The sequence below is a fragment of the Sebastes umbrosus genome, chromosome 14, assembly GCF_015220745.1.
Source record: "Sebastes umbrosus isolate fSebUmb1 chromosome 14, fSebUmb1.pri, whole genome shotgun sequence".
Classification (NCBI taxonomy): Eukaryota; Metazoa; Chordata; class Actinopteri; order Perciformes; family Sebastidae; genus Sebastes; species Sebastes umbrosus.
In genome coordinates, this window is record NC_051282.1 from 2,515,999 (window position 1) to 2,543,373 (window position 27,375).

Here is a 27,375-nt window from a genome sequence, read left to right on the forward strand (position 1 = left end):
TAATGTGTCCATTACTAATACCCACCTACATTAGCTTGGGGCCAATAGAAACTCATGAATCAGTTCTTTAGCTTATTAGCCAGCTACCTAGCTGGCAAGCATGGAGATAACTAAATTGAGAAAATATGACGACAGTTTTATACAGCGACAGGGGACCAAAATGCGTCATGTGTCTTCAGGTGCAAGCGAACCAAGCCATGAAGCCGGCCAAGCTAAAGCAACATCTGATTACAAAGCACCCAGAATATCAGGGCAAAACAAAGAGGTGTTAACGTGATTCAAATTGAAATGTGTTTCTGTTTATCACTATCAAACAGGTCTGAAATATTTAGGTTGAAAAGTTTTAGAATTCAAATAGCTCCAATGGCATCTAAGAGTACAAATGGTAGTAAGTATCATGCTTAATCGGTGTTACGATTATGAGGGGGTCATTGGGATATTTTCCACCCTTTAGGGGTCCCTGGCCCCAAAACATTTGAGAACCCATGTATTATACAATTTGTACATTTCCAACACTCAGATGAGCATGACTCTTAGAATCTGCTTCATGAATCATGAAGCATACAGGTAAAAATAACTGTCAGAATTAACAGAGACAAGATTTAAGATGAGTTTAAGATGGGATTCGTCATTGTTTCCAATATAAAGAGAGGAGCAGAAAAGAGCTCTTTTCTGCTCCTCTCCTCCATGATTCCTCCTCTCCTTCTCGAGAGGAGAGGAGGAATCATAGTCAAAGCTATAAATATCTTCACTCTTAGCACAATGTGACTGCGGAGGAGGTGGAGGGAGTAGAAAAGATGGAGATTGGGAAAATGAGGGAGGAAAGAAGGTAAGAGAATGCGACAGAGCAGGGAGGTTGGAGAAAGGATGAAGGAGAGAAGGAGTGAAGCAGGGAGAGAGATGGAGGGAGGAAGGAAGGGAAGTTAGGGAATGGAAGGAGAGGGAGAAGGATAAATGAAGGAACCGAGAGGGAAGAGAAACAGAAAAAGAGGGGAGGAAATATTGTGCATGAACAGAGGGAAAGAACAAGGTAGGAAAGATAGTGAGAGCGTGAGGTAGAATTGAAAGGACGGAGAGACTGAGAGACAGAAATAGAGAAAAAGAGAGAAAGAAAGAGCTATTCTGGTAATGATGTTGTTGCCATGGAGACGCTGTCCTCAGTCAGACTGCTCCACAGGTGCCTCGTGGGTATTTTTAAAGGACGTCACCGATTGGTGGAGGTCTTTGGAATGGAGGCTTATTGATTGGATGACATGGGTGAAGGTCAAAGGTCATCCCATTACCCTCCAAATGCTTTCTCATCTCCTCCCTCTTTTCTACTTCCTCCTTCCATTGCTTGTTAATCTCTGAATAGTCATGAAATCAATTCACATAAAGCTAAAAATAATATAGCGCATACTGATGAATGCCAAATACACGTCTTAAACGTTACACCTACACACTGTTCTCCATTTAAAGGACAGCCCTTTTAACCTTCAGGAGCAAGAGACATGTGATTTCATTTAAATAAATATCTGTAAAGTCACTATTTAAGAATAATGGTGATTGAGCCTATGGCCCACTGATGAAAGCCTTTTTACAGCCGACGTCATGATTAGCCTGCGTCACGGTGTTAGCTGGAGGCAAAACAACCGAAAGACCGGACGCAATAACGAATCACTTCAGAGTAGAAGGCTTAAGTTACACATTGAAAATATCATCTTCCTATTTTGTTTGCTGCCAGAATCGATAGTGAATACATCTGAGATGACAAACTGTGATTCGATGCTCTAGCCAGCTACAATATCGGCGAAACGTTTCAGAGATGGAGAGAAGAGGTTGCGAATGATTTAGCTTAGCCATCTGTTAACCGTAATTAGCCGTCATGGCTGTGAGCTCAACGCTCACGCAGAAGGCTAAACTATTAGAGAGACGGAGAGACAATGTTGTTAACAGTTTAGCCTCCTGCTAACCATAGCCGCGGCCGTGAGCCTTTGGCTGCGGTTAGCAGTAGCTAAACTATTAGCAACATTTTCTCTCCATTTTTCTGACTTAACGTTTTGCCGATATCATAATGCTAGGTTCACACTACGACTGACAAAAGTAACAAAACGCCAAGCGTGGCCAGCTACATTGTCTCCAAGTCGCCGTTGAAGTGTTGATCAAGCGCTCGTTGACGTAGTTATGCTGTTAAATAGCACTGGAACAGGGTGGTGACACAAAAACATTGGTTGACACTTCACCGCATCACTGGAGTGCTGAAAAAAGTTGAAACCAGCTCAAATTTATTTGTAGCGCGTCACTCAACAACAGCTGCTGTTATCACGCCATTAAATAGCCGTTATCAGTCACTATAAGCCCTTTAGATGTGGGTCATTAGGGGCCTACTATGCCTACTACGTTGTTAAAGTGAAGGTGAAATTTAAAAGCAACACGTGCTAACATTTGTTGTTGTAAAACTGAATGAAACGTCACGTTTTGAACACAAACAAAAAGGCTTCTTTAGGGTGAGGCAAAAAAAAACCACTTAGTTAAGTTTAGGGAAAAACTTTGTGGTTTTGGGTTAAAATAACTACGAACACAAAGACAACTACATATTGTTGGTTTCACACGGGATGCAAACTGCGGTCTCCTGGGTGAAAGCCCTTACAGCGCCTGACTTCTGCTTCTGCTCCTATCATAATTATTACGGTCGCTAGAGGTCACTGTCCTGTTCTTTTATACCTTATTTTGGTAATCTACCATGTGAATAGATGATAAAATCTACTTGTGGGTGTAGTAAGCCCCTATTGACCCACATCTATGGGGCTTATAGCGACTGATAACGCCTGTTTAATAGTCTGACAGTCTTATCAGCGGAGCATCAAGGGTTGGGCGTCAGTTTGAAGCTTCATGTCACCGACTTCCATTTAAAATGACTTGTAGTCTGTTGCTGTGTTGCTCGTAGTGTGAACACTATACTTAAGACTCCCTTTTTATAAGTCCATGTTAACACTAACACATGCGGCCCCCCCTGAGAGTAAGTGACTGTACATATTCCAAAAAACTTGTATTTTCTTCAGCGCTTGTACAAAAAAACAAGCCAACAAACTTGCTAGCTATAGCGTTAGCTAACGTGTTCAGAGAATTATTCTACCTCCAACTACGCTCCGCCCACAGAAATACGTCCTCATGTTTAGCTAACGGAAAAGGGGTTTATTAGGAACTGGGGTGTCTTTGGTGGCATTGGCAGGAAAAGGCGACACTGTTTGGATCTGAAATGAGATCCAAAAACACACCTGCAATTACCGCTTATCGCCATAGGTGCCGCCAAAGAGAACAAACATTCTTTTGGTTTTTCCATTGCTGCTTTGGTTCACTCTCACCGCTCTCATCAGAGTCGTTTTCGGATGCAGCAGGCACCTGTTTTTAGTGAAAACTTCTAAAAACCCCACTGTACACCACCAACCCAGCACCAAACAGCAGACCCACAAAGTTAGCAACTAGCATGGGGAACATAATGAAAATTCAAATGGAAACTAAAAAAATTACAGCATTTCGGTTCCATCCTGAAATCAGTGTTTCTGTAACTGTGACCTCATGCTGCACCAGTGGGTGGATATAAAATCTCAGACTAATCAAAGCATCACAGGTTCAAACCCACACAGGTAGAAATGTGCCCAGTCATACTGAAGGAGGACCAAAAGAGAACTCAGCTTTTATAGGTTCTGTCTCGACCAGACTGCATTCTGTTTTAGCCTTGTAATAATCTTGCAATGTGGAATTAACACATCGGTATACTTCCTCATTAAATATTTATTTTAAAAGACTTCATTATTATACTGGAAGGTGACAAAAATGTGCTCACTTGTGCCATTGAAAGATAATAAAGTATGAAGAGAGAGAGAGAGAGAGAGAGAGAGAGAGAGAGAGAGAGAAAGGATGAAGATGAACGAATAACATGTCAATATGTAGCACACACGCACACACACACACACACACACACACTCACACACAGCAAAAGGAGCAGTGGTGAGTCAGCCTCCTACTGTGAGTCACAGGAGAAATCAGAAATGTCAGACAGAAAAAGAGCAAACACAGATATGCGTGGCTGTATCCACCGGTTTCTGACATTAATGAAGATAGCCTTGACAACTGTTCCCTTTCCAAAGTCTGAGTTACAGTAAGAGTGGAAGGCGTGACACACACACACATTCACACAGAGAAACCTAAGAAACATGTGAGCTCCCCGCCCCCCCAGATTCTCAAACCTTTCCAAACATGCTTCTCCATATTCAAGATCACACTGCAGCAGCAGCACATTTTCAGAAATCGAATAACAGCAATTTTTACCTGCGCAGACTTTAGATGAGCATCTGTTTGTGAAAGGAAGCTCCTCCGTACTCCTCCATCTTCCTGCTTTGCCCTCTGAGACCCCTCAACAGGTCCCCAGACCCTAGGGTGAACACCACTGATCCTGCTGCTGCTGCACTGGATGCTGCACATGATGCTGATCAGAAACTGGGTTATCAAAGACTGCAGTGCCCTCCAGAGGAGAGGAAGGGAAGATGCATGGATGTGAACTGAGTCATTGCTGTATTACTCAATTACCTCAACTGCCCTTACAAGTGAATAGTTATTGTTCACCATTGAGGTACTTGTACTTTTAGTACTTCAATGTTATGCCTCTTTATTTCTACTTCATTGCATTTTAGAAGAAAATATTATACTGTTTACTTCCACTAAATTCATCTAATAGCTTCAGTGACTATTTATTGTGTAGATTCAGATTTTACACGCATAATACAGCATCAACAAATACAATGTGATGCATAGTTGGCATGGGAAGACAGTTTAATGAGCTGATAGGACAGTCCAAACTGACTTTCTCTGGAGAAAATGGTTCTCTAGGAGGCAAAAATATAGAGTGCTACAGGAATAAGTCTATAACCTGGAAATGAGTCAACATTTTTAGCACTTCTGGTTCCCTCGTCTGGAAGTCTATGGGGTTTCTTTTGAGTGGGTTTTTAGTCAGATGCCTGAAATGAGGTCCGTGGTTAACACGAGCTGAAGAGATTTTTACGTTTTGCTCTACGATATAAAATACATCAATTAATAGCCCACTCGTGACTTCTGAAGCCTTTATGTGTCTTAAAAAAGGTGGGTTGCTAACGAGTTGCTAAATGAGAATACTAAACGTCATCACGTCTTTACAGCCTTGTTGTGTATAGAGTGCCCCAGGCATGACGTACTGAGTATTTGTAGGCCAACCAGGATGTTAGCATCACCCTGGTTCCCTCAACAAAAAGCCAATGGGATTTTTCCACTGCGTTTTGGGTTATTGCAGAAAATAAGCTCTGTGGCGAACACTCGTTTACACATTTTGTTCAGCAAGATAATCTTCACAAATAAACACCACTTTTATGGTTTTTGAAGCGTCCTAAAACCTGTATTACAAGTTTTCTGAAACATTACATGTAAATATGCAAATCAGGCAGCATCAAATGCTAACTTTTGGTGAATTTAGGAGAAATCTACAGATGCAAATAGACAAATTCTATTCACATATCTTGAGGTCAGAGGTCAAGGGACCCCTTCGAAAATGCCCATGCCAGTTTTTCCTTGCCAGAATTTAGTGCAAGTTTGGAGTGTTATTTAGCCTCCTTCCTGACAAGCTATTGTGACATGGTTGGTACCGATGGATTCCTTAGTTTTTTTTTGTTTCATATGACGCTTTAAAACTGAGCCTGCTACAACCAAGTTTCATTAATGCGTTAAATAAATTAGTGACGTTAAAAGGAATTTGTGTTAACGTGCTATTATCGTGTTACCTTTGGCAGCCCTAATATAAATTCTAATTCTAGTTTGATATGATGCCAGTATCTTCACTCTAGCTTTAACAACCTTTTACAACCTAAAAATCGCAAGTTGTGTTAATGTATTAAAGAAATTAGTGGCATTAAAACCAATTTGCGTTAAAGCGCTATTATCGTGTTAACTTTGACTGCCCTAAAAAATCTATTAATTGTAGTAATGATCTTAAACATTAACAGTGAATTTTGAAAAATGTCAACATAATCCAAAGTTGCGGTACATGCTCTAAGCCAAATGCTTGAAATGTAAATGCAATGTAAATCAGTAAATAAGCTCCACACGTCCTGATGCAATTTAAATTTTTTTTTTTGTATCATTTTGGAATGAAGCCCTCTTATTGTAGTAAAATAAATGTTTTCTTTCCACTAGTCTGAAAGAGGACATGCTATGGAAGCAAAATAACCCAAAATCTCAAAATCTACCAGTGCATGAAAAACTGTTTTTGTCTGTAGTGTCGCACCTTCAGCAGGGACTGAAACTCAGTGCATGCATGATGTGCACAAAACTATTTACGTAAACAATTAAAGCAGCAGTGGGTAGAAATGGAGCAAATTTGATTAAAAAAAATATTTTTTATAAAACGGTCTCTATATCCTGACAGTAATGCATGAGACAGGTAATCTGAAAAAAATCATATTCCTCTGTGTCCTCCGGTGTCCTCCGGTGCTCCTAACGGCATCTGCAAAGTTTCACAGACCGGAGGAAAACAAGCAGTAAGAGCTGAGCTGGAGCCTTGCCGCCTCTGAGCAGCAGCTTCCTCTGAATGAACAGCCAATAGGAACTCTCTCTGTCACCCGTCACAGGCTAGATTTTTTTTAAGGCTGAAAATTATCTCTCAGAACACTTGAGTTACACTATGCTGAAAGGTCATTACAGAATTTTTGCCCAATGATGCCAAAAACATTCTGCTTACTGTAGGTTTAAAGCTGCATCCTAAAACTTTCCGTCTTTTGTTTCCATTATTAGTCTGTTTAAGAGGTTGCATTAGTCATATATGAGGGCATAAATGTGAATAAGAGTGCCTCTTCTCTAAATAGTATGAGAAAAGCAACCTGCCATCTCCATAAACTTCTGACATGACAGATTTTGATTACAGCCCCGTTACACTTTTCAATTCAATGGAGTATAATGGAAACAAGTGGATTTCATAATCGGCATTAGTGGTACTATCAGTGGAGGTAGCAATAGTGAGAGTACAGTAACAGTAACAGAAGCAGGTATGGTAGCTATAATGGTATATAGGTGTGGTATTAGTAGTGTTGGGAACATTAATTCAGTCCTCCTCTAATGAGCAGCCATGATTCACTGACAGACACTTTCCCATCCTCCTTTTCCTCTCCAGCATCTCATCATCATCTCCCACCACTCCCTCCAGTGTTGTCAAGGCAACCAACCTTTACTCTGGAGCTGTTAGTCATCAATCCACCCGCCCCACCCCCCTTGTGTCTCTTGTTATTGTGACGTTTCATCATGAGTCAAATGCAATGGCTCCTGTTCATTATTAGATTTATCTACTGTTTGTTCAAAATAATTATTTAGACGTTTGCATTGATCGTACCTGTAAAACTGAATATATACAGTATATAATAGGCTAATAATAATAATCAAAAAAATAGGCTAATAATAATGGTAGTACGCTATATAACACACACACACACACACACACATACAACTCAGATATCTAATAAATATAAATATATATATATGTGTATATATATTTATATTTATTAGATATCTGAGTTCTACTGCAAGGAAGTAATTGTAGCAACATTATAGAAGTCTAATAATAGGGTAATAATAATAATATTTATAATAATAGGCTAATAATAGAAGTCTACTAATAGGCGAATAATAATAATATTCATAATAATAGGCTAATAATAATGGTATATATATATATATATATATATATATATATATATTTATTATATATCTGAGTTTTACTGCAAGGAAGTAATTGTAAGGATGGAGCAACATAATAGAAGTCTAATAATAGGCTAATAATAATAATCATCATCATCATCATCATCATAATACTAATAATATTCATAGTAATAGGCTAATAATAATGGTAGTAGGCTATATAACACTGCATATATATTATATTATATATATTTATTTATATATCTGAGTTTTACTGCAAGAAAGAAATTGTAAGAATGTAGCAACATAATAGAAGGCTAATAATAAGCTAATAATAATCATCATCATCATTATCATCATCATAATATGAATAATAATAAGTTATTAATAATAATAATAATAATCATTATAATATTCATAATAATAATAATGGTAATAGACTATATAACACTGCATTGTGTTAGTTTTTACTCAGTCCTGCTGTCACATGGGTTGGGCTTGTTTAGGAGAGCATCTAAAACACACACACACACACACACGCACACACACGGGCGTGCAAACACGCACCGTGCCCGGTGAGAGGGAGGACTGGAGGAGGAAGGCGGATCTGTAGATTCGGACTGAGGACTTCCTCGGCAGAGCAGAGCAGAGCAGAGAGCAGCCAGAGTCTACAGCGCAGTGAGTATTTCACACTTTATTATTGTTCCTCTTCATGTCCTCACCTGGAATCAGGCTCCTGTTTAACGCTACCGTCGTCACCAGAGCAACAGTTCAACAATATAGCATTTAAACTATAGTGCAGAGCCCTGACTGCGACAGGTAACAGGTGACAGCGAAAACATGACAGCCTGTCATTGTCTCTAATCTACTGGAGTTGTGTGTGATGTGATAATAACGTTCTGATATGACGGAGTGTGGACCTGTGGGTGATGACTGCCTGTGGTGAGCTCAGTAATGACGACTTTCAGCGGGTTATTGAGCTGCGTGCCGTCTGCAGAAAGCTGCTATAATAATGAGGAGGTGAGCAGGCAGAAAGACGTCCACTTCTTGGTCAATTTCTGCTCATGTCCTCATGTAACTCCCTCAGCTCGGTGCGACACTTCCTGCCGTGTTATCTCAACGTCATGTTTGTATCGTGTGACTCTTCGGCTGATGGAGAAACAAGATAAAAGCAGCAGATGTGGTGTCTTTTTTTTTTTTTTTTTTACCCCAGCAGTTTTATTCTGAAGGAGCTCTGTGTTACGTACAGTAGGCCTACTCATTAAGCAAACAGTTTATTGTGAAAATATTTGCTCAAGTTGAGCAGCAGTAAGCTGCTGAGTATACTATACTTATAAAAAGAAATCAGTATTTTTTTTGTATTATCAATCAGCCAGTCAAACTGGATTGCTACTACATTATTACTCAAGTAATGCAAGTACAGTTTGGAGGTAGGTTTCGCTACTTGTACTTAACTTGAGTATTTCCTTAATAACTATATTTATATAGCACCTCATCATCAGCATCTTACGTTACTTTCTGCTTCACTACATTTCAGCGTGGATGGACTGTGAGTCAATGGCCACCTCTCCTACACAGGAGCAAGACACACAGACTGTATAGGTGTTTAGCAGAGCTGCAACCATTTATCGATGAGTTGTCAACTATTAAATGAATCAACTATTTTGATTATCAATTAATCAGTTTTTTTTTATAAAAAGAAGTAAAAGTTATCTTATTCCAGTTTCTTAAAGGTCCCATTTCGTGCTCATTTTCAGGTTCATACTTGTATTTTGGGTTTCTAATAGAACATGTTTACATGCTGTAATGTTCAAAAAAACAGCCTGAATATACCTGTATTTACCCTCTGTCTGAAGCGCTCCGTTTTAGTGCATTCCAATTCCATTGCAATAGTATTGCAATGGAATTGCGTTGCTAGGCAACAGTTTGGGTCCATGTTTACTTCCTGTCGGCTGATGTTATTTACATACACTGCAACCGGGAATAAACTGGGACACATTTAGAATGTTTAATTTTAAAAACACTGAAATGGTCTAAATATTGTATATTTGTGACATCACAAATGGAAAGAAATCCTAACGGCTTATTTCAAACGCACAATTTCTGAATACGGGCTGTGTGTATTTTCCGTATATTGAACGTTTTGATAGTTTAACAGTATTTATAAAGCACTTAAACCTGCTTTATAATATAAAAGACATGAAAATCTCTCTTTTTACAATATGGGATCTTTAAATTTGAAATATTTTCTGGTCTCTGACAGTAAACTGAATATATTTGAGTTGTGGACAAAATAAGACATTTGAGGACGTCATCTTGGGCTTTGGGAAACGCTGATCCACATTTTTCACCATTTTCAGACACTTTATAGACCAAACAAGAAATTGATTAATTGAGAAAATTATCGACACATTAATCAACAATGAAAATAATCATTGGTTGCAGCCCTAGTGTTAAACCTCTTTTTGTTGTTGTTTTGTGTCTCTTTGTAGTCGTTACGCATCTTTCTGTGGTTTTGGGTCTCTTTGTAGTTGTTTTGTGTCACTTTTTAATTGTTTTGGTCTTTTTGTAGTTATTTTATGTCTGTGATTGTTTTTGCCCTTTTTTGTAGACGTTTTGCAAGTCTTTGTAGTTATTTTGCATCTCTTTGTAGTCGCCTTGTGTATCTTTGTAGTCGTTTTGCGTCTCTTTGTTTTATGTATCTTTGTGGTTGCTGTGTGTCTCTTTGTAGTCGTTTTGTGTATCTTTGTAGTAATTTTGTGTCTCTTTGTGGTTGTTATTCCCCTTTGCATAGTTGTTTTGCATCTCTTTGTAATTGTTTTGCATCTCTTTTTTGTTTTTTTGTCTCTTTGTAGTTGCTTTGTGTGTCTTTGCGGTCATTTTCTATCTCTGTTTGTAGTTGTTTTGTTGTTTTGAGTCCCTTTGTGTCTCTTTTCAAAGTCATTTTGCATCTCTTTGTAGTTGTTTTGGTTTCTAGTCATTTTGCATCTCTTTGTTGTTGTTTTGTGTCTCTTTGTGGTAGTTTTGTGTCTTTTTGTAGTTACCTTGTGTCTCTTTGTGGTTGTTTTGTCCCTTTTCATAGACATTTTGCATCTCTTTGTAGTTATTTTGCATCTTTGTTGTTGTCTTGTGTCTCTTTGTAGTTTCATTGTGGTCATTTTGTGTCTCTTTGTAGTAGTTTTGCATCTCTTTGTTGTAGTTTTGTGTCTCTTTTTGGTTGTTTTGCCCCTTTTCAAAGTCATTTTGCATCTCTTTGTAGTTCTTTTGCATCTCTTTCTTGTTGTTTTGTGTCTCTTTGTAGTTGCTTTGTTCTCTTAGTGGTCATCTTGTCTCTCTGTTTGTAGTTGTTTTGTCGTTTTGAGTCCCTTTGTGTCTCTTTTCAGATGTTTTGCATGTCTTTATAGTTTTTTTGGTCTCTTCGTAGTCTTTCGTGTCTCTTTGTAGTTGTTTTATGTTTCTTTGTGACCATTTTGTGTTTATTCCTGGTTGGTACATGTCTCTTTTAGTGACATTATGTAGGTGAAACGAAATGCCAGCCGTCCTGAGGAGTGTGTTCATCCTGTGGGCCTCCTGGTTTGGTTGAATATTATAATAAGAGTTAAATGTTTTTGTTCCACTCAAACTCCACTACAACATTATAGGAGGGGGAAAAAATGTTGCCAAATCCACATTTCTGCTCAAGAAACTGGATTACATACTGCTGTCATGTGACGCTTTATGTTTGCCTTTGTTTCCTAATTCCATTCATTTAAATGTAGTTCAATAGTCGGCTACAGCCCGAGGCATCCCGTTTCATGCCGTAATCTTTCTGTTTGTTTTTTTTCAGATCATGGATGATCCTGCTCCACGTCCCGCTCGCTCGGCGTTTCCGTGGCTGGTGGGAGCGTCGCAGGTGGTTGGTCTGGCGGCGGTGGTGCTGACCGGTGTGTGGATGGGTCACTACCACGGGGGCTTCGCCTGGGACGGCTCAGGGCGGGAGTTTAACCTGCACCCTCTGTGCATGGTTCTGGGGCTGGTCTTCCTGCAAGGCGACGGTGAGTCCACACTGATCACTGATCAGTTGCTCTATATGGAAACGCTACACTGAACTGATTCTAATTTAGACCTACAGTAGTTCAAACTCAACCAGGTTAACTAAGTCTGCTGAATATGTTGCGTGGAATGATTTTTAACTATTTTAAAGCATTTATGAAAAGCTGAGTCAATAATCACGGTCAATGATGATTGATCAGCATACTTGCCAACCTCCAGACATCATAGCCTAGACCAGGGGTCTGCAACCTGCAGCTCCGAAGCCACATGCGGCTCTTTAGCCCTCTCCAGTGGCTCCCTGTGGATTTTTAAAAATGGAAATGAGTACGAGTACGAGTAAGTTTCATTTTTATTTATCATTGTTGTAGGTCTATGGTACGACGGTACAACAGAGTATTAGGGCCACATTGAGGGAAACAAATAAATCTGAGATTTCGAGAATAAAGTTATAATATTATGAGAATATAGTCGTGGGTTTACGTGAAAAAAGTCGGAATATTATGAGGATAAAGTCATAATATTATAAAGTAGTCATTTTACGTGTTATTTTCTTTTTTTCTCGTAAAGTTATGACTTTATTCTTGTAATATCACTGCTCTGCATTAGACTTATATACTATATACTTAGCCCCGGGACACACATGGAACGTCAGGAGCGCGTAGCGACTGCGCCGCGTGGTGGCTGTGTGATACACGCGCCAGCCGTTCACACCAGCTGCATTTCAGCTGCGTGTCTGCTGCTGCAGCTGCTGCTGTCAGCCCTTTCTTTCTGCATAGAGTTTGCCTTTTAATGGCCAATTCATTTCATTATAAATATCATTTATATTTATCTTAGACCGAGAAAGGTTAAGAAACGTGTGGTAATTTGTAAATAATAGTAATAATCCACAATTAAAACTCCGTACTATATTCATCCATGTTCTAGAACACTGACCGGCACATACTGTATTTCAGAGTAAAAGCCTCGTCTTAACAAATGAAGGAATTCTGTCTACAGATAGACATCGGAACTGTAATAATCTTGCTGATATGATTTTTTTTTGCCTAAAATGTCTCTTGATAGGTAGGATGCTGACCCCTGGCCTAGTTGAATGGTGCCAATTCTCACACATTGACCCCAAGACTCATGCAACTGACACTTTTCACATGCTCTCACACCACACGTCCATTTTCTCAGGCAGAGAAAAACAAATTTATAACTGATAACTTGTCAGAGACTGATGTTGCTCGGGTCCTGGTCCCTATCCGTTTGGTTCCACATTTATCACCCATTACTTTTCTATCAGACTCGGAGCAGACACAGACATTTTCAACATTCCTGTGAAAATCCCTTTGAGATGCTTATGAGATTTGCAGCGAAACAAACAGTTGCATGTCCCCGGAATCTCATCACTGTTAATGTTCGACCTCAAATTTGCTCTCTTCAGCTCTAAAGCCGACTACTACTAGGTCTTCTTCACCCGTCACTTCAGACGCTAATGTAAACGATCCACAGGTTTTTAAGACTAGAAGTGGTTTTGGTTTCCTACATCTAAATATTTATAGTTTATTAAACCTGCAGTAGGCAGTATATTTTTGGCATCATTGGGCAAAAATCCCATAATAACCTTTCAGCATATTATAATTCAAGTGTTCTGAGAGATAACTAGACGTTTGCACCTCCTCATGGCTCTGTTTTCAGTCTTTAGAAAATCTAGCCCGTGACGGGAGACTTTGACCAATCACAGGTCATTTCAGAGAGAGAGCGTTCCTATTGGCTGTTCATTCAACGGAGCCAGCTGTCAATCACTCATGAACTCCGATCAAATGGTCAAACTAGGGAGCGCTGATCAAATATGAATCAATATTCTCGCGTAAAATGTTTTCAAAAACATCTTGTAGTGTACGGTTTAGCTGTAAAATTAGAAAGTTTGCTCTGGCTGGTGGGCGGTGTTTGGTATTTCCTCAACTGATGTCAACATGGCGGCCGGGTCACAAACCTGCTGCTCAGAGATGGCCAGGCTCCAGCTCGGCTATGATTGGTTGTTTTCCTCTGGTCTGTGAAATCTTGCAGATGCCATTAGGAGCACCAGAGGACACCGGAGGACACAGAAGCACATGATTTTTTTTCAGATTACCTGTCTCATGCACTACTGTCAGGATATAGCGACCGTTTTATAAAAATAACTTTTTTTATCATATTTGCTCCAATCTGCCTACTGCTGCTTTAAGTCAGAGCAAATATGATCATTTGAGTATCCTAGTATTTCAAACGCATCCGGATGTTATGATGATTTTAACAGAGACTTGGGGAAAGAGATAGCTGAACTGTTTCTTTTAGTGGTTTTAATATATTCAGAGCTGATGGAGCTGGTAAAGGTGGCAGTGTGGGTCCAGAGTGATGTGATCCACAAGTGGACAGCTCTAAGTAGGACAGGTGTGAACACACTCAAAGACGTATTGAGGACACATTGAGATCCGATCGCTCGGACCATATTCGGATGTGGTCTGGGCTGCGTTGAAGGTCTCTCTGCGCTCCTCGTGTGAATAGACAGGCAGACGCTATAGCCTCAGGGCATAGAAACGGCTTCTGTACTCTACTGTATTCTGTCGGGATAACTGTACTTGTAGGCTACATACTGTATCTACAGACTATCAGACTAGGCACGCAAAGTGCGTTAGTATCATACTGGACAGGACCCTATCCTTCAAGGAACACCTGAAAGGAATGGCGGCCAAGGTGAAGTCTAGAAACAACCTGCTCTGTAAGCTCTCTGGCTCAAAATGGGGGGCAGCAGCCCCCACATTGCGCACCTCACCTCGGCACTGGCCCTTGCTTACTCCGCAGCAGAATACTGTTCCCCTGTTTGGTCCAGGTCACCCCTTACACACCATGTGGACACCCAGCTCAACACAACCATGCGAATCATAAGCGGGACTATTCGTTCAACACCACTCCCCTGGCTCCCTGTCCTATCCAATATAACCCCCCCACATATCCGGCGAGTAGCATCTACTCAAAGGATGCATCAAAAGGTGAAAGACTCTCCCCAACTACCAATTCATGCAGACATCTTCAACTCACCCACTGCCCGTCTTCCATCTAGACGACCCATTTGTAAGAATACCCCACCAGTCGACTTCACCACCCAATCAGTTTGGGAATAGGAATGGGAGCCCAAGGATGTCCCAAACAAACATCTGGTGTCAGACCCCACCCAACAGGTCCCTGGCACCAACCTGCCAAGGATACAGTGGTCAACCCTTAATAGATTCAGGGCCGGACATGGCCCCTGCTTGGCCAGCCTTCACAAATGGGGCAGCAGCCCAAGCCCATTGTGTGCTTGTGGAGAGGTGCAAACAATGGAACATATCATTGAAGCTTGCCCGCTCCACAGTCTAAAAGGAGGGTTAGTCACCCTCCATACAGCAGACCAGGAAGCAACCGCCTGGCTCGAGGACTTTGCATTCGCTAAATAAATAAATAAATCATACTGGATGTGATGTGTCAGGGATTTTGTTCCGGTGCTTTGCACGGAGCCGACCATAAATCCCTGATCCTGGACTAGCTTTCAATTATTTGACTAATGTGTTTAACTTTGTTTTAGATAAGCAGGCACCTTTTTAAAATGACAAGAACGGAATGTAGCTCAACTCCCTGGTTCACTGCTGAGCTTTCTACTTTATTTTATTCCAGAAACAAGGCACACACACACACACACACACACACACACACACACACACACACACACACACACACACACACACAAACGTAACTGTGTAGAATAATGAATCAAAACAACAATGTTTGATGTGCACATAAGCACGAGGTGTTTGGTGATTATTTTACAACAGTCTAATGCTGGTTGCTGCACAACATGTCATTGTGGTTTCACATCATGTCTCCAGTTAGAGGCTGCAGATGGAACAGAGAGGCTACCTGCTGCCTCCAGAGGGCTGTAAACAGTCATCAGAGTAAAGGAAAGTGAACTCAGGGGGATGCTTGTATTTTGGGTTTCTACTAGAACATGTTTACATGCTTTAATGTTCAAACAACACATTATTTTCCTCATACTGTCTGTGTGAATATATCTGTATTCACCCTCTGTCTGAAACGCTCCGTTTTAGCGTATTTCAATGGAATGGCAACGGAATTACGTTGCTAGGAAACAGCTTTGGCCCGTGTTTACTTCCTGTCAGCTGATGTCATTCACATCCACTGCAACCAGGAAAGAAACTGGGACACATTTAGTTTGTTTACATTTAAAACTATGAAATGGTCCAAATATTGTTGATTTGTGACATCACAAATGGACAGAAATCCTAACGGCTTGTTTCAAACAAACAATTTCTGAATACGGGCTGTGTGTATTTCTCCATTGATTGAGTGATTTTTAATACTTTCACAGTATTTATATATCACTGCTTTATAATATAAAAGACATGAAAATCTCACTTTTTACAATATGGGACCTTTAACATTAATCTCAATACAAGGCTGAGGCTGAAATGAATTGAAAAATGGAGAAAAACGTAGGCTAGACTATGCGGTTGAAAAAACACCGTCAAGAGCAGTCCCCTCAGCCTGCCTACATCAGTTTGTAGTCATGGTTACGCTAAGTCATTTTCCGATTATATTGTAAATTGAGTGAAACTGGAAGCAGAGGTCGGCAGAGCGCGGATGCTGTTCACCCTGTTGGTGTGTGTCTGTACTTAGCCTTGAGCGCTAGCGTTGCTGACCTGTTGCATTAAGCTAACACTACCCAGACACCCATCAATCCCCCCCACCCCCACCCAGCAAGTCTGATTTAAAGAGACAGAAGGAGATATGGTTTGAATCATTGAGCATGGCAGTTTGTGTGTGTGTGTGTGTGTGTGTGTGTGTGTGTGACGTGTCCAGTGAAGCTTTGATAGAGCGGCCCAGCAGGGACCAGCAGCACTGGAAGAGCCAGTCAGCAAACTGAGCAGCATTTTTTTTCAGCATCAGAGCAGAAGGTGTGCAGTCTGCTTTTTTAGAAATCAACTCCACACTTTTCAAAACTGGACACTCTAGTTTGTGGTATGGTTATTTTTTAAATCCCACCCTCACGATGATGGAAGCTTTAAAGTGGCAGTAGGCAGAATCTTTTTGGCACCGGACCACCCTCCCCCAGCAGACTCCACGGTTGAAAAAAACTCTTAATCCACAGTGTTACGTTAATGCCTATTTCTCTCCTCAGATGTTGTCAGAACCATCTTGTAGTGTACTGTTTAGCTGTAAAATGAGGAAGTTTGCTCCGGCTGGTGGGCGGTGCTAGTTGGTATTTCCTCTGGGTATGACCAGGCCTTTAAGCTCCTTTTATCAACTAGCCAACTTCCTTCATTTTGTTTGTGGGTACATCTGAGTGCAACACCATAAATGCCTTCGAGGAGAGACTGTCCAAAAGTGTGCATTAACAATTATTGTGTCTCATCCCCCCATTTCTTTCTCTTTGGGAATTTGGAACATGCAAGGATTTCACCCAACGGCAGCAGAACAAAGAGCCTCGGAAAACTAAAGTAAATTTCCAAATTGTAACTCAGCTAAGTTTTGCTGAAGTCTCCACATCCGATCTGTCGCTGATGGTAAAATGGTGAACATGTCACTTTTGGGGCGAGTTTTTGGGTGTAATGCTGCCTGCTCACACTGCAGCACATCCTGGTGATGTCTGTGGCCCCCAGAAATAAAGACAAAGTGAGATGTCGCTGTTTTTCCTCCTCTCTGCTGTGCGCCTTGGGTACTTCTGCTAATGAGAGTAACCAGATTAATTCAACTGGTTCACAGCTGTCTGTTACAGAGCTGGATTGCATTAGAGCGATAAAAGCAAAGGTCAGCTGGACATTAGACCGGGGACAAAGGGGGTTAGTAATTGATGGAAACACCCTGGGGGGTCCTCACACACACAGAGACAAATACACCTCAAAGCTGATTCCCTGTAATTAAACCTGCCTTCGTTGCCTCAGGACTAGGGATGCACCAATACCATTTTTTTTCAGACCGAGTACAAGTACAAGTACTTACATTTGGGTACTCGCCGATACCAAGTACCGATACGAGTACTTCTCTGTGCCAAAAGACCCTCGTTAACAGCCAGCTGGAGGGTGTGAGCGACACACGGCAGGCTGGGGAGTCCCACATACGAGGCGGTGCGCCGCAACCGGCTCTAGGTCGGCTTGGAAAGGCTCGGGGCGAAGGTGGCTCGCGACCGCAGCTTTACAGCAACCTCGCAGCAGCGTGGACAAAGGCCTCACTGCACCCTCTCTCCTCGCTGGGGGCGGCCCCCTACTCCCAGTGAGATTGTCGACCGGGGCGGACTGTCCTCAGTGCGGCCTGACCGCGTCGTGCCGCCAGATCGGGGTTCGGCCCACGTAAAAGGCGCCAGGGGTCTGCGCCGATGTCGGCAACCCACCCGACCCGTCTTGAAACACGGACCAAGGAGTCTAATTCTGGTATCGGTGCCGTTGTATCGAGCCGTTTTGCGAGTACGAGTACATGAGCACAGTATCGGACCCGATACCTGATACTTGTATCGGTATCGGTGCATCCCTACTCAGGACACATCCACACCAATGTGCATACATCTGACAAATGTTTTTTCTCTTCAATCTGTATCCACACTTAAAGGGGTTTTCACGTTTTCGCGGCGGCCACCGTCGTTCTCCTACGTGCTTGGCACACCGGACAAGTTTTAGTTGGTTTAGGTATGTAACCTCACCGCTGGATGCCGCCAAATCCTACACATTGCACCTTTAATCTTTAGCCACTTAAAATATATTCTAACACCTGAATCATGAAGAGTGGACATGTCTCACACATTGTTACAGCACATACCTTGCATATTTACTAAAAATATATAAAGATATAGATATATTTGCCTCTGCAAATGTTGAGTGCATGACACAGTGTCCGTCTGTTCTAGTGTATATATCACCCATTTTCAACGATGTTGTTTTTAGTCGTTTAAAGATCTTCTATATACAGTGTTTTCTTCTTAATTGAATTCCTGCTGCTCTTTGGCATTTTGATCATTTTTGCTTGTTTGAAATTTTGATAAAAAACTTTATTTTTTCTTGTTTGGCATTTTGATCATTTGTCTTGGCCTCAAACGTAATTTTGTTTTTTTGATTGGTTGTTACCAGTGGGCTTCCTCTGGGTCTGAGAAGTGAAGCCAATGTGGAAGTGCCTTAAACTTGCATTCTCTCTAACAGCCAGCAGGGGGCGACTCCTCTGGTTGCTAAAAGAAGTCTGATTGTGTAGAAGTCTATGAGAAAATGAGCCTACTTCTCTCTTGATTTATTACCTCAGTAAACATTGTCAACATGAGTTTATTGTCTCAATCACTAGTTTCAAGTCTTCTTCAATACAGCATGATGTTCATTTAGTAAATTATGGTCCCATTTAGAGTCAAATAGACCATAAAGCAGGGGATGCTTTAGGGCGGGGCTACCTTGTGATTGACAGGTCGCTACCACGGTGTTGTCCAGTCTGGGAGTTGTTCGTGTTTTCGTCTTAGAACTTTAACCCTCTCGTGTCAATTGGGGTTGCAAAAACCAAGATGGCGACGGCCAAATTGACGAACTCGAGGCTTCAAAACAGCAGTCCTCAAACCAATGGGTGACGTCATGGTGACTACGTCCATGTCTTACATACAGTCTATGGTTGTTACGGCCTGTGGCTTTTGTATAAAGATGTGTTTTTTCTGAGGAAAAATTTTATTGAAATTCATCCCTCTCTCTCTCTCTCTCTCTCTCTCTTTTCTCTCTCTCCAGCCATCCTGGTCTACAGAGTGTTTCGAAATGAGGCGAAGAGGAACGTAAAGATACTTCACGGCGTCATTCACCTGCTGGTCCTCATCATCAGCATCATAGGTGAGAGAGTGATGTATGACGGCATATTAGGGCCATTGTAGGTAAGTAAAAAAAAAAAAAAAAAAGTCCGGAGCTAGGGGAGGGGGATAATATTACGAGAAAGAACTTACAAGAAAAGAACTGGGATATTCTCTGAGATTAAAGTGGTACATTTACGAGAAAATACGCACACATTTACAAGAAAAAAAACCCCTCTAATATTCTCTGAGATTAAAAAGACATACAGAAAATAAGCTCACAAACTGTGTGTTTATTCTGTGGTGTGATGAGGTTGATCCAGCCTTGGAAAGTGAAGCGATGCGGTTCCTTGACAAAAAAAATCTCAGAGAATATTTTCTCATAAATCTGTGAGTTTCTTCTCTTAAATTCACCGACTTTAATCATCAGAGAATATCCAAGTTGGCGTATAACCCCCTCCCCCGGCTCTGTAATTTATTTTCTTTTACCTACAAGGGCCCTACAGTAATACGCCGTCGTAGAGATGTGCGTGTGTGAAAGTTAAGAAGCTAATACCAGTGTGTATGTCTGTGTGAGAGACAGAGACACTGAGAGGAAAAGCTACTTTAATTATTGTTTTCTCTCTGCCTGTGTGTGTGTAGGAGTTGTAGCTGTGTTTGACAACCATAGAGCATCAAAGATCCCAGACATGTACTCTCTACACAGCTGGTGCGGCATGGCTACCTTAGTCTTATTCTGTGTACAGGTACACACACACACACACACACACACACACACATAGCTCAAGTGTAATACGGATTAAAACGGTAACACTAATTTATCGTCCCCCCTTTTTCTCCCAGTGGGTGATGGGTTTGCTGTTCTTCTTGTTTCCTGTTGCATCGTCATGGTTACGAGCTTCGTACCTCCCCGTCCACGCGTTCTGTGGCCTGGCTCTGCTGGTTATGGCCATAGGAAGCAGCCTGCTCGGCATCACGGAGAAGCTTCTCTTCAGCATCATGTATGTCTGTCTGTCTACTTTATCATCATTGTAAAAAAAAAAAAAAAACATGGTTTCTCACTGACCTTGAATAAATGGAGTGTCCTCATTGTGTCTGTCTCTCTCTCTCTCTCTCTCTCTCTCTGGACGCAGGCCAACCTACTCTCTGTTCGTCTCAGAGGGGGTGCTGGCCAACATCTTGGGGCTCCTGCTGGTGTGTTTCGGGGTGCTGCTGGGCTACCTGATCACCAGGGAGGAGTACAGACGTCCGCCACAACCGGAGGAAGAGTCTCTTTCTGTCCACTTCAAGACCCTGACCGAGGGGGGGTCGCCCTCCTCGCCTTGACCTCGTTGTGATGTCTGACTTAATTGACTTCCAATAATAAATATATACATACATTTGCATAAAGCAGCATATTTGCCCACTCCCATGTTGATAAGAGTATTAAATACTTAAAAAATGTCCCATTAAGGTACATTTTGAACAGATAAAAAAATATATGATTAATTGAGATTGACTATTTGAATCAAGTGACAGCCCTAATTAATTACACTTGATTTATTTTATTTGATAATAAATAGAAGAAGCCTATAAATGTAAAGCTGGAAAAGTAAAATAGTATCACAACCAATCAGATTTAATAATACATTTCATAGAGAAATGGCGAGGAGTCTGACGCTTCCTCATTTCGTACGGCTTCAGGCAGTATTTGGATCAAGTAGCCCGTGAAAAATAGTGTGCCAAATTTAGTATTCCACACCTGTTCAATGTGCTGGATACATATCTATAGAGGCGAAGACCCTCCCCTTCCGGTGGAGCCCATGGGACCTTATTTCGGAAAATATATGTACCGTAGTCGACGGCGAGGGACAAATATTTTTTTTTATCCTGTTTGAATTGCACCATAAATCACACGTATGATGTTTGTCAATTTAAATATAATTTTGCAAGTCAAGAGAGTCGCAGTCTGTCGTAGTATTTAGTTTTGTGTGAACCGCTCGGTGAACTACATCTCTCGTCTCGCACAATATACGTTACCAACACTAGCTAGCTAGCTAACTTAGCTATGTTCCACGCACAAATGAAACGTTCTCTTACCTGATGTGTTTTATCCAGGGTCTACTGGTCTTTTAATCAGCCAAGAAGAGAAAGAAGGATCAGACTCGTTGCTGGTGTGAGTTCATCCCAGTAGGAAACACTCAGACATCGTAGCTTCAGCCAGAGAGACGTCATTTACGCAACTTTTGGGTGTGTCCTCTTTCTAATTACGTATTTTCACAGTCTGATACTGTGAAAATAAAGCAAACTGCGACTTTCTTGACTTGCAAAATTATCTTTTTAAAGCTTCAGTAGGCAGTATATTTTTGGCATCATTGGGCAAAAATTCCATAATAACCTTTCAGCATATTGTAATTCAAGTGTTCTGAGAGATAACTAGACTTCTGATCCTCCTCATGGCTCTGTTTTCAGGCTTTAGAAAATCTAGCCCGTGACGGGACACTTTGACCAATCACAGGTCATTTCATTGAGAGAGAGTGTTCCTATTGGCTGTGCTCCGGTCAGGTGAACAGAACTTGGCGTTCCTTCACCAGATTTCACAATGGCGGCGGCGTCACGAACGTTCTCATTTCACATCTAAACTGTACACTACAAGATGATTCTGAAAACATTTGAGGAGAGAAATAGGCATTAACGTAACATAATATTGATTCATATTTGATCAGCGCTGCCTAGTTTGACCGTTTGGTCAGAGTTCACGAGTGATTGACAGCCGGCTCTCATAGACAGCAGATGGACAGCAGACCTCAGATCAGCTCTGACTGCTTGTTTTCCTCCGGTCTGTGAAATCTTGCAGATGCTGTTAGGAGCACCGGAGGACACAGAGGCACATGATTTTTTCCAGGTTACCTGTTTCATGTACTACTGTCACGATATAGCGACCGTTTTATAAAAATAACTTTTTTTAATCATATTTATTTTGAATCATACCTCGCCTACTTCAGCTTTAACTGACAAACATCGTGTGTGTGATTCTTGGCATAATTCAAACAAATTATTTGTCTCGCCATCGACTACCGTTCATATTTTTTCCGAAATAAGGTCCCATGGTGGTCCACCAGAAGGGGCGGGACATTGCCGGACATTGCCTCTCTATTACATATTTTCTTCTACTATGTATATACAGTATATATACATATATATATATGTATATATATATATGTATATATATATATACATATATATATATACACAGTATATAGTTATTTTAACTATGTACAATGAGCAGCCTTCGCACAAACATTTATTTTTAGGTTGAATTAAGTGGTTGCTTGAGTGTGCACTGGGTGGCTGTGTCGTTTAGGTAAATATAAGTATCTGATCGGACTCTCTATGGGCAGATACTGAATATTAAATATATTATAGGGTCGAAAAAAACTTGATGTGGACATCTCTAGTCGGCGCTATTGTAAAGTTTGGCTCCGTTAAACACCAAAAGTCCAACTGATGCCAGACATTGTGCTCATTTGACCTTTTCTTTCATTCCATTTGGAACCACCAACATTTGCCATCTCGATTTTCATTATTTTCTATAAGTCACCATAATAATAATAATTACAAAAATATTTAAAAAGAACAGATTTTTTTTTAAGAGGTCAAAGTCGTAATGTCCAACAAATTTATCCCTTTGCAGTCAATACTCGAATAAAGTCTGTCCTTGTCTTCGATGTCCCACAGTATCTATATCTGTCCCACATCCAAGTGGCGAGAAGCCTAGTCAGTACAGTTTGTCCACAACAGATACTACATAAGAAAAATGTATTCCATTTGTCCAATAGTAAGCTGTTTGTATTTTTCAATGGATCGTCATGTTAACGATATCTGTTCAGTGTCTATTCAGATGTATGTGATTCCATTTTTACTTGATGCACTTTTACCTAAAAATTCATGTCTCTGAATGTGTTGAACCAAATTATATATATAACATGTAGCTGCAGTTTTATTTCGTTTTCTGGCTTGACTTCAGGACTACTTCGCACTAGTGCCTAATACAAAGCTTTTACTGAAAAGTACTGAATGTTGTTTGTCTTATATACTTGTTAACGGTGTCTTATTTGAAAGGAAAGTCTTTATCTCATTGGGACAACCTGAAATAAATAAAAATATGTGAAATGGCTTTAAGTGTGTTGGTCCAGTTTTTCAACCGACTTAATGTTCTGATATAATTGAGATGTTAAAGGGATAGTTTGGGTGTTTTGAAGTGGGGTTGTATGACGTACTTATTCATAGCAGGTGTATTAACTAACAGTAGATGGCGGTAGGCCCCCGGCATCGAGAAACAGACAGGAGCACCGACACCAGAGCAAAGCGATACAGTGCTGTGGACGGGGATGGCAGAAAAACATATTTTAGCCACCTAAAAGAAAAGCTCACCTAAAAAAATCAACATCCGTTTAAGTGTATGCTTTATTTAGAATATTTTCCGATGGCGAACTGAACTGAAAGTGAAACGTATCTGTAGTGTTTTGTCATCTGAGCCTGCTGGCTTTAGAGAGAGCATCACTTTCAGTTCAGTTCCCCATCAGAAAGGAGAAGGTAAGGGCTGTCTGACGGCAAGATAATATTCTAATTATAGCTTACACTTATACGGACATTGTTTTTTTTAAGGTGAGCCTTTCTTTTAGGTGGCTAAATTAATTTTTTTTCTGCCATCCCCGTCCACAGCACTGGACTGTTTTGCTCAGATGTTGGTACTCCAGTCTGTTTCTCCAAGCTGGGGCCAGGCCAAGCGTCATCTAAGTTATATGGATAAGTGCCTCATACAACCCCACTTCAAAACACCCGAACTATCCCTTTAAAGCTGCATCAAGTGTTGGTAATTATTTAAAAGCAATTAGAACACAATAAATTGCTACGTTTGAATGCCCCGCAGGCGAGAGAACGCAAAATTATTTTCTCTCTAATGTCCAGCTAGGGGCTCAATATAATTCTGTAAGACTTAAGTACAGTGTTTTTACACTACATTATTACTACTTTTACTTAAAGGGGACATATCATGCTCATCTTCAGGTTCATACTTGTATTTTGAGTTTCTACTAGAACATGTTTACATGCTGTAATGTTCAAATAACACATTATTTTTCTCATATTGTCTGTTTGAATATACCTGTATTCACCCTCTGTCAGAAACGCTCCGTTTTAGTGCATTTCAATGGAATGGCAATGGAATTGCGTCGCTAGGAAGCAGCTTGGGTCCATGTTTACTTCCTGTCAGCTTATGTCATTCACATAAACTGCAACAGGAAATAAACTGGGACACATTTAGAATGTTTACATTTAAAACTGTGAAACTGTCTAAATATTGTAGATTTGTGACATCACAAATGTACAGAAATCCTGACAGCTTGTTTCAAACGCTCAGTTTCTGCATACGGGCTGTGTATATTTCTCTGTGGATTGAGCGTTTTGATACTTTCACAGTATTTATATATCACTTAAACCTGCTATATAATATAAAAGACATGAAAATCTCACTTTTTACAATATGGGACCTTTAGGTAAAGGATCAATGTACAGTACTTCTTCCACCACTGCCAAAACGAAGCTAGAAGGAGAGTGGATATTGGACTTACATTTGTCAGTTGGCCAGAGACACGACTCCAAATGAATGCTAATGTTGCTTTATGTCTGCTGGATGTGGAACTAGGCGACTTTATGAGGTGATAATATATTAATATTTTGTTAACAGCTTGTTCCACTGTCCCCAAGTGGTGGATAAATAAGTAATGCAGCGTTAAGCTGTATTTCCAATTAGTGCACGACCACAAAAGATGATGTGAGAGTATCCTCTGTAGGGTCAGCCCCCATACTCCTATGGTAGAAACGCCCAGAATGAGAGAGAGAGAGAGAGAGAGAGAGAGAGAGAGAGAGAAAGAGAGGGAGGGAAATAGACTTACACATCTGTCTTTCATTCAGCTTTATTCCTCTTTGTAATGTTCACGAGCTGACACATTCATGTTGTTTTAAATGTTTTTATAATGATGTTCTTCTTATTCTTGTAACCATCCCAGGTTTTAAATATGAACTTTATCTTACACACAGTGAAAAAGCTCACAGTAAACCCACAAACAGGGAACACACACTGTTCCCTGTTTGTGTAACGCTCGATTACCTGTGGTGTTTCAAACTCGGGGCTCGGGACCCCTAAGCAGGTCGGGGGGTTACATCCCACATGTACAGCACAACACATTGTTTTATTGACAGACAACACGGCTGTCATCCGGCTTATCGAGGATTTAAAGCAACACTGATGCACTAAGACGAGCTGTTTCCACGCTTTATCACTTCAAATTTTGAACAAGTCCCAAACATCCAATCAACTTGCTAATAATGTACTTCATCTCTAGCTGGCCATAATAGAGGCGAAAGTCCTGCCCCTTTCCGATGGACCTCATGGGACCTTATTTCCGAAAAGATATGGACGGTAGTCAACGCTGAGAGACGACTATTTTTTTGATCCCATTTGAATTGCGCCAAGAATCACACATATGACGTTTGTCAATTAAAAAGATAATTTTGCAAGTCAAGAAAGTCGCAGTTTGTTGTAAAACTGTTGAAGTATCAGACTGTGAAAATACGTAATTAGAAAGACGACACACCCAAAAGTCACGTAAGTGACGTCTCTCTCGCTGAAGCTACGATGCCCGTGTGTTTCCTGCTGGGATGAACTCACACCAGCAACGGGTCTCGCTTGTTCTTTCTCTTCCCGGCTGATAAAAAGACCAGGAGTCGCTGGATAAAACACATCAGGTAAGAGAACTTTAGATTTGTGCATGGCACATAGCTAAATCAGCTAGCTAGCTACGACAAACTTCTTGACTTGCAAAATTATGTTTTAAATTGACAAACATCATACGTGTGATTCATGGCGCAATTCAAATGGGATCAAGAAAATATTCGTCTCTCGCCGTCGACTACCGTAATAAGGTCCCATGGTGGTCCACCTGGAAGAGGAGGGACTTTGGCTCTCTATTAGATACCATACCCAGCGGAACTACTATGAAACGGCTTGAGTAATGAAATATTACCACATCTTCTCACAGCTTGAGAGAAATAAGGGCAGTGGTCACAGAAACTGTCAGAGGTCATAGATTTCATCAGCAACTCTGAAACCAAGCTGTTGATTCATTAGAAACATAAAAAGAAATGTACAAAGAAACAGGCATTCATGTGCATAAAATACATAAAAAACAAAATGAAAGCTTAGTCCCACTTCCTGAATCCCATCTGTTAGTCACACCCCCTCTGGAAAACTAGCCGTTAGCTAAACCCCTCCCCTTGTTACTGTCGTTATGCCTGTCAGTCATTTGTAATTTTTGAAACAATGGGTCCTTGATATCCGAAAGAGGGAGATAAAAGCAGGTTTCTTATTTCTGTCCGACAACCGTTGCTTTTGCCATCTGAAATGAGAACTTTGGCCGGTTTTATGAGCTGTAGCTAGCTATAGGCCCTTTCAGACACAATGCAATTTGAACTGCCACTGGGTTCAGCACACATCTGACTTAGTGCTCGGGGAAGTCGCGGCGTAGGCTACAGAGCAAAATAGGGAGTTTTCAAAACTTCTAGCGGGACTACATTTTGTTGTTGCCAGCAACGATGATGCATCTGTCCTATGCTACCACGCTAGCACACCTGATATGCCTACTTGGTTAGAAACGTGTTTCCAAGGCAAAGCTTTCCTCCAGAGGTCTCAATTGGAGCGTAAACTTGTCTTATACAGTTCGGGGAATTCAGACACACACAAGATTAGTTTTTCACAGCGCAAGCCCCAAGGAAGGGTCGGGGTT

At 40.9% G+C, this 27,375-nt stretch overlaps 2 protein-coding genes across 3 annotated transcripts in view; one reads left to right on the forward strand and one right to left on the reverse strand.

Annotated features, from left to right (window-relative positions):
* The window catches only part of hdac5 (histone deacetylase 5), an 85,427-nt gene extending 80,897 nt beyond the window's left edge, over positions 1 to 4,530 (reverse strand). Inside the window, exon 1 of the mRNA XM_037793068.1 lies at positions 4,312 to 4,530. The gene's annotated coding sequence lies outside the window, so the exon portion shown is untranslated. The remainder of the gene's footprint in view (positions 1 to 4,311) is intronic.
* Positions 4,531 to 8,258: 3,728 nt separating this feature from the next.
* LOC119502248 (cytochrome b561) lies at positions 8,259 to 20,934 on the forward strand. 2 transcript variants are annotated; one of them, XM_037793117.1, is made up of 6 exons: positions 8,259 to 8,373; positions 11,522 to 11,729; positions 19,494 to 19,592; positions 20,192 to 20,295; positions 20,393 to 20,550; positions 20,683 to 20,934. In XM_037793117.1, exons 2-6 carry the CDS (start codon positions 11,525 to 11,527, stop codon positions 20,873 to 20,875), a joined length of 759 nt encoding a protein of 252 aa, XP_037649045.1. In that variant the 5' UTR covers positions 8,259 to 8,373; positions 11,522 to 11,524; the 3' UTR covers positions 20,876 to 20,934. The 2 variants fall into 2 exon arrangements, with proteins under 2 accessions (XP_037649045.1, XP_037649044.1); XM_037793116.1 differs by lacking the exon at positions 8,259 to 8,373 and adding an exon at positions 8,524 to 8,715.
* Positions 20,935 to 27,375: the final 6,441 nt, after the last annotated feature.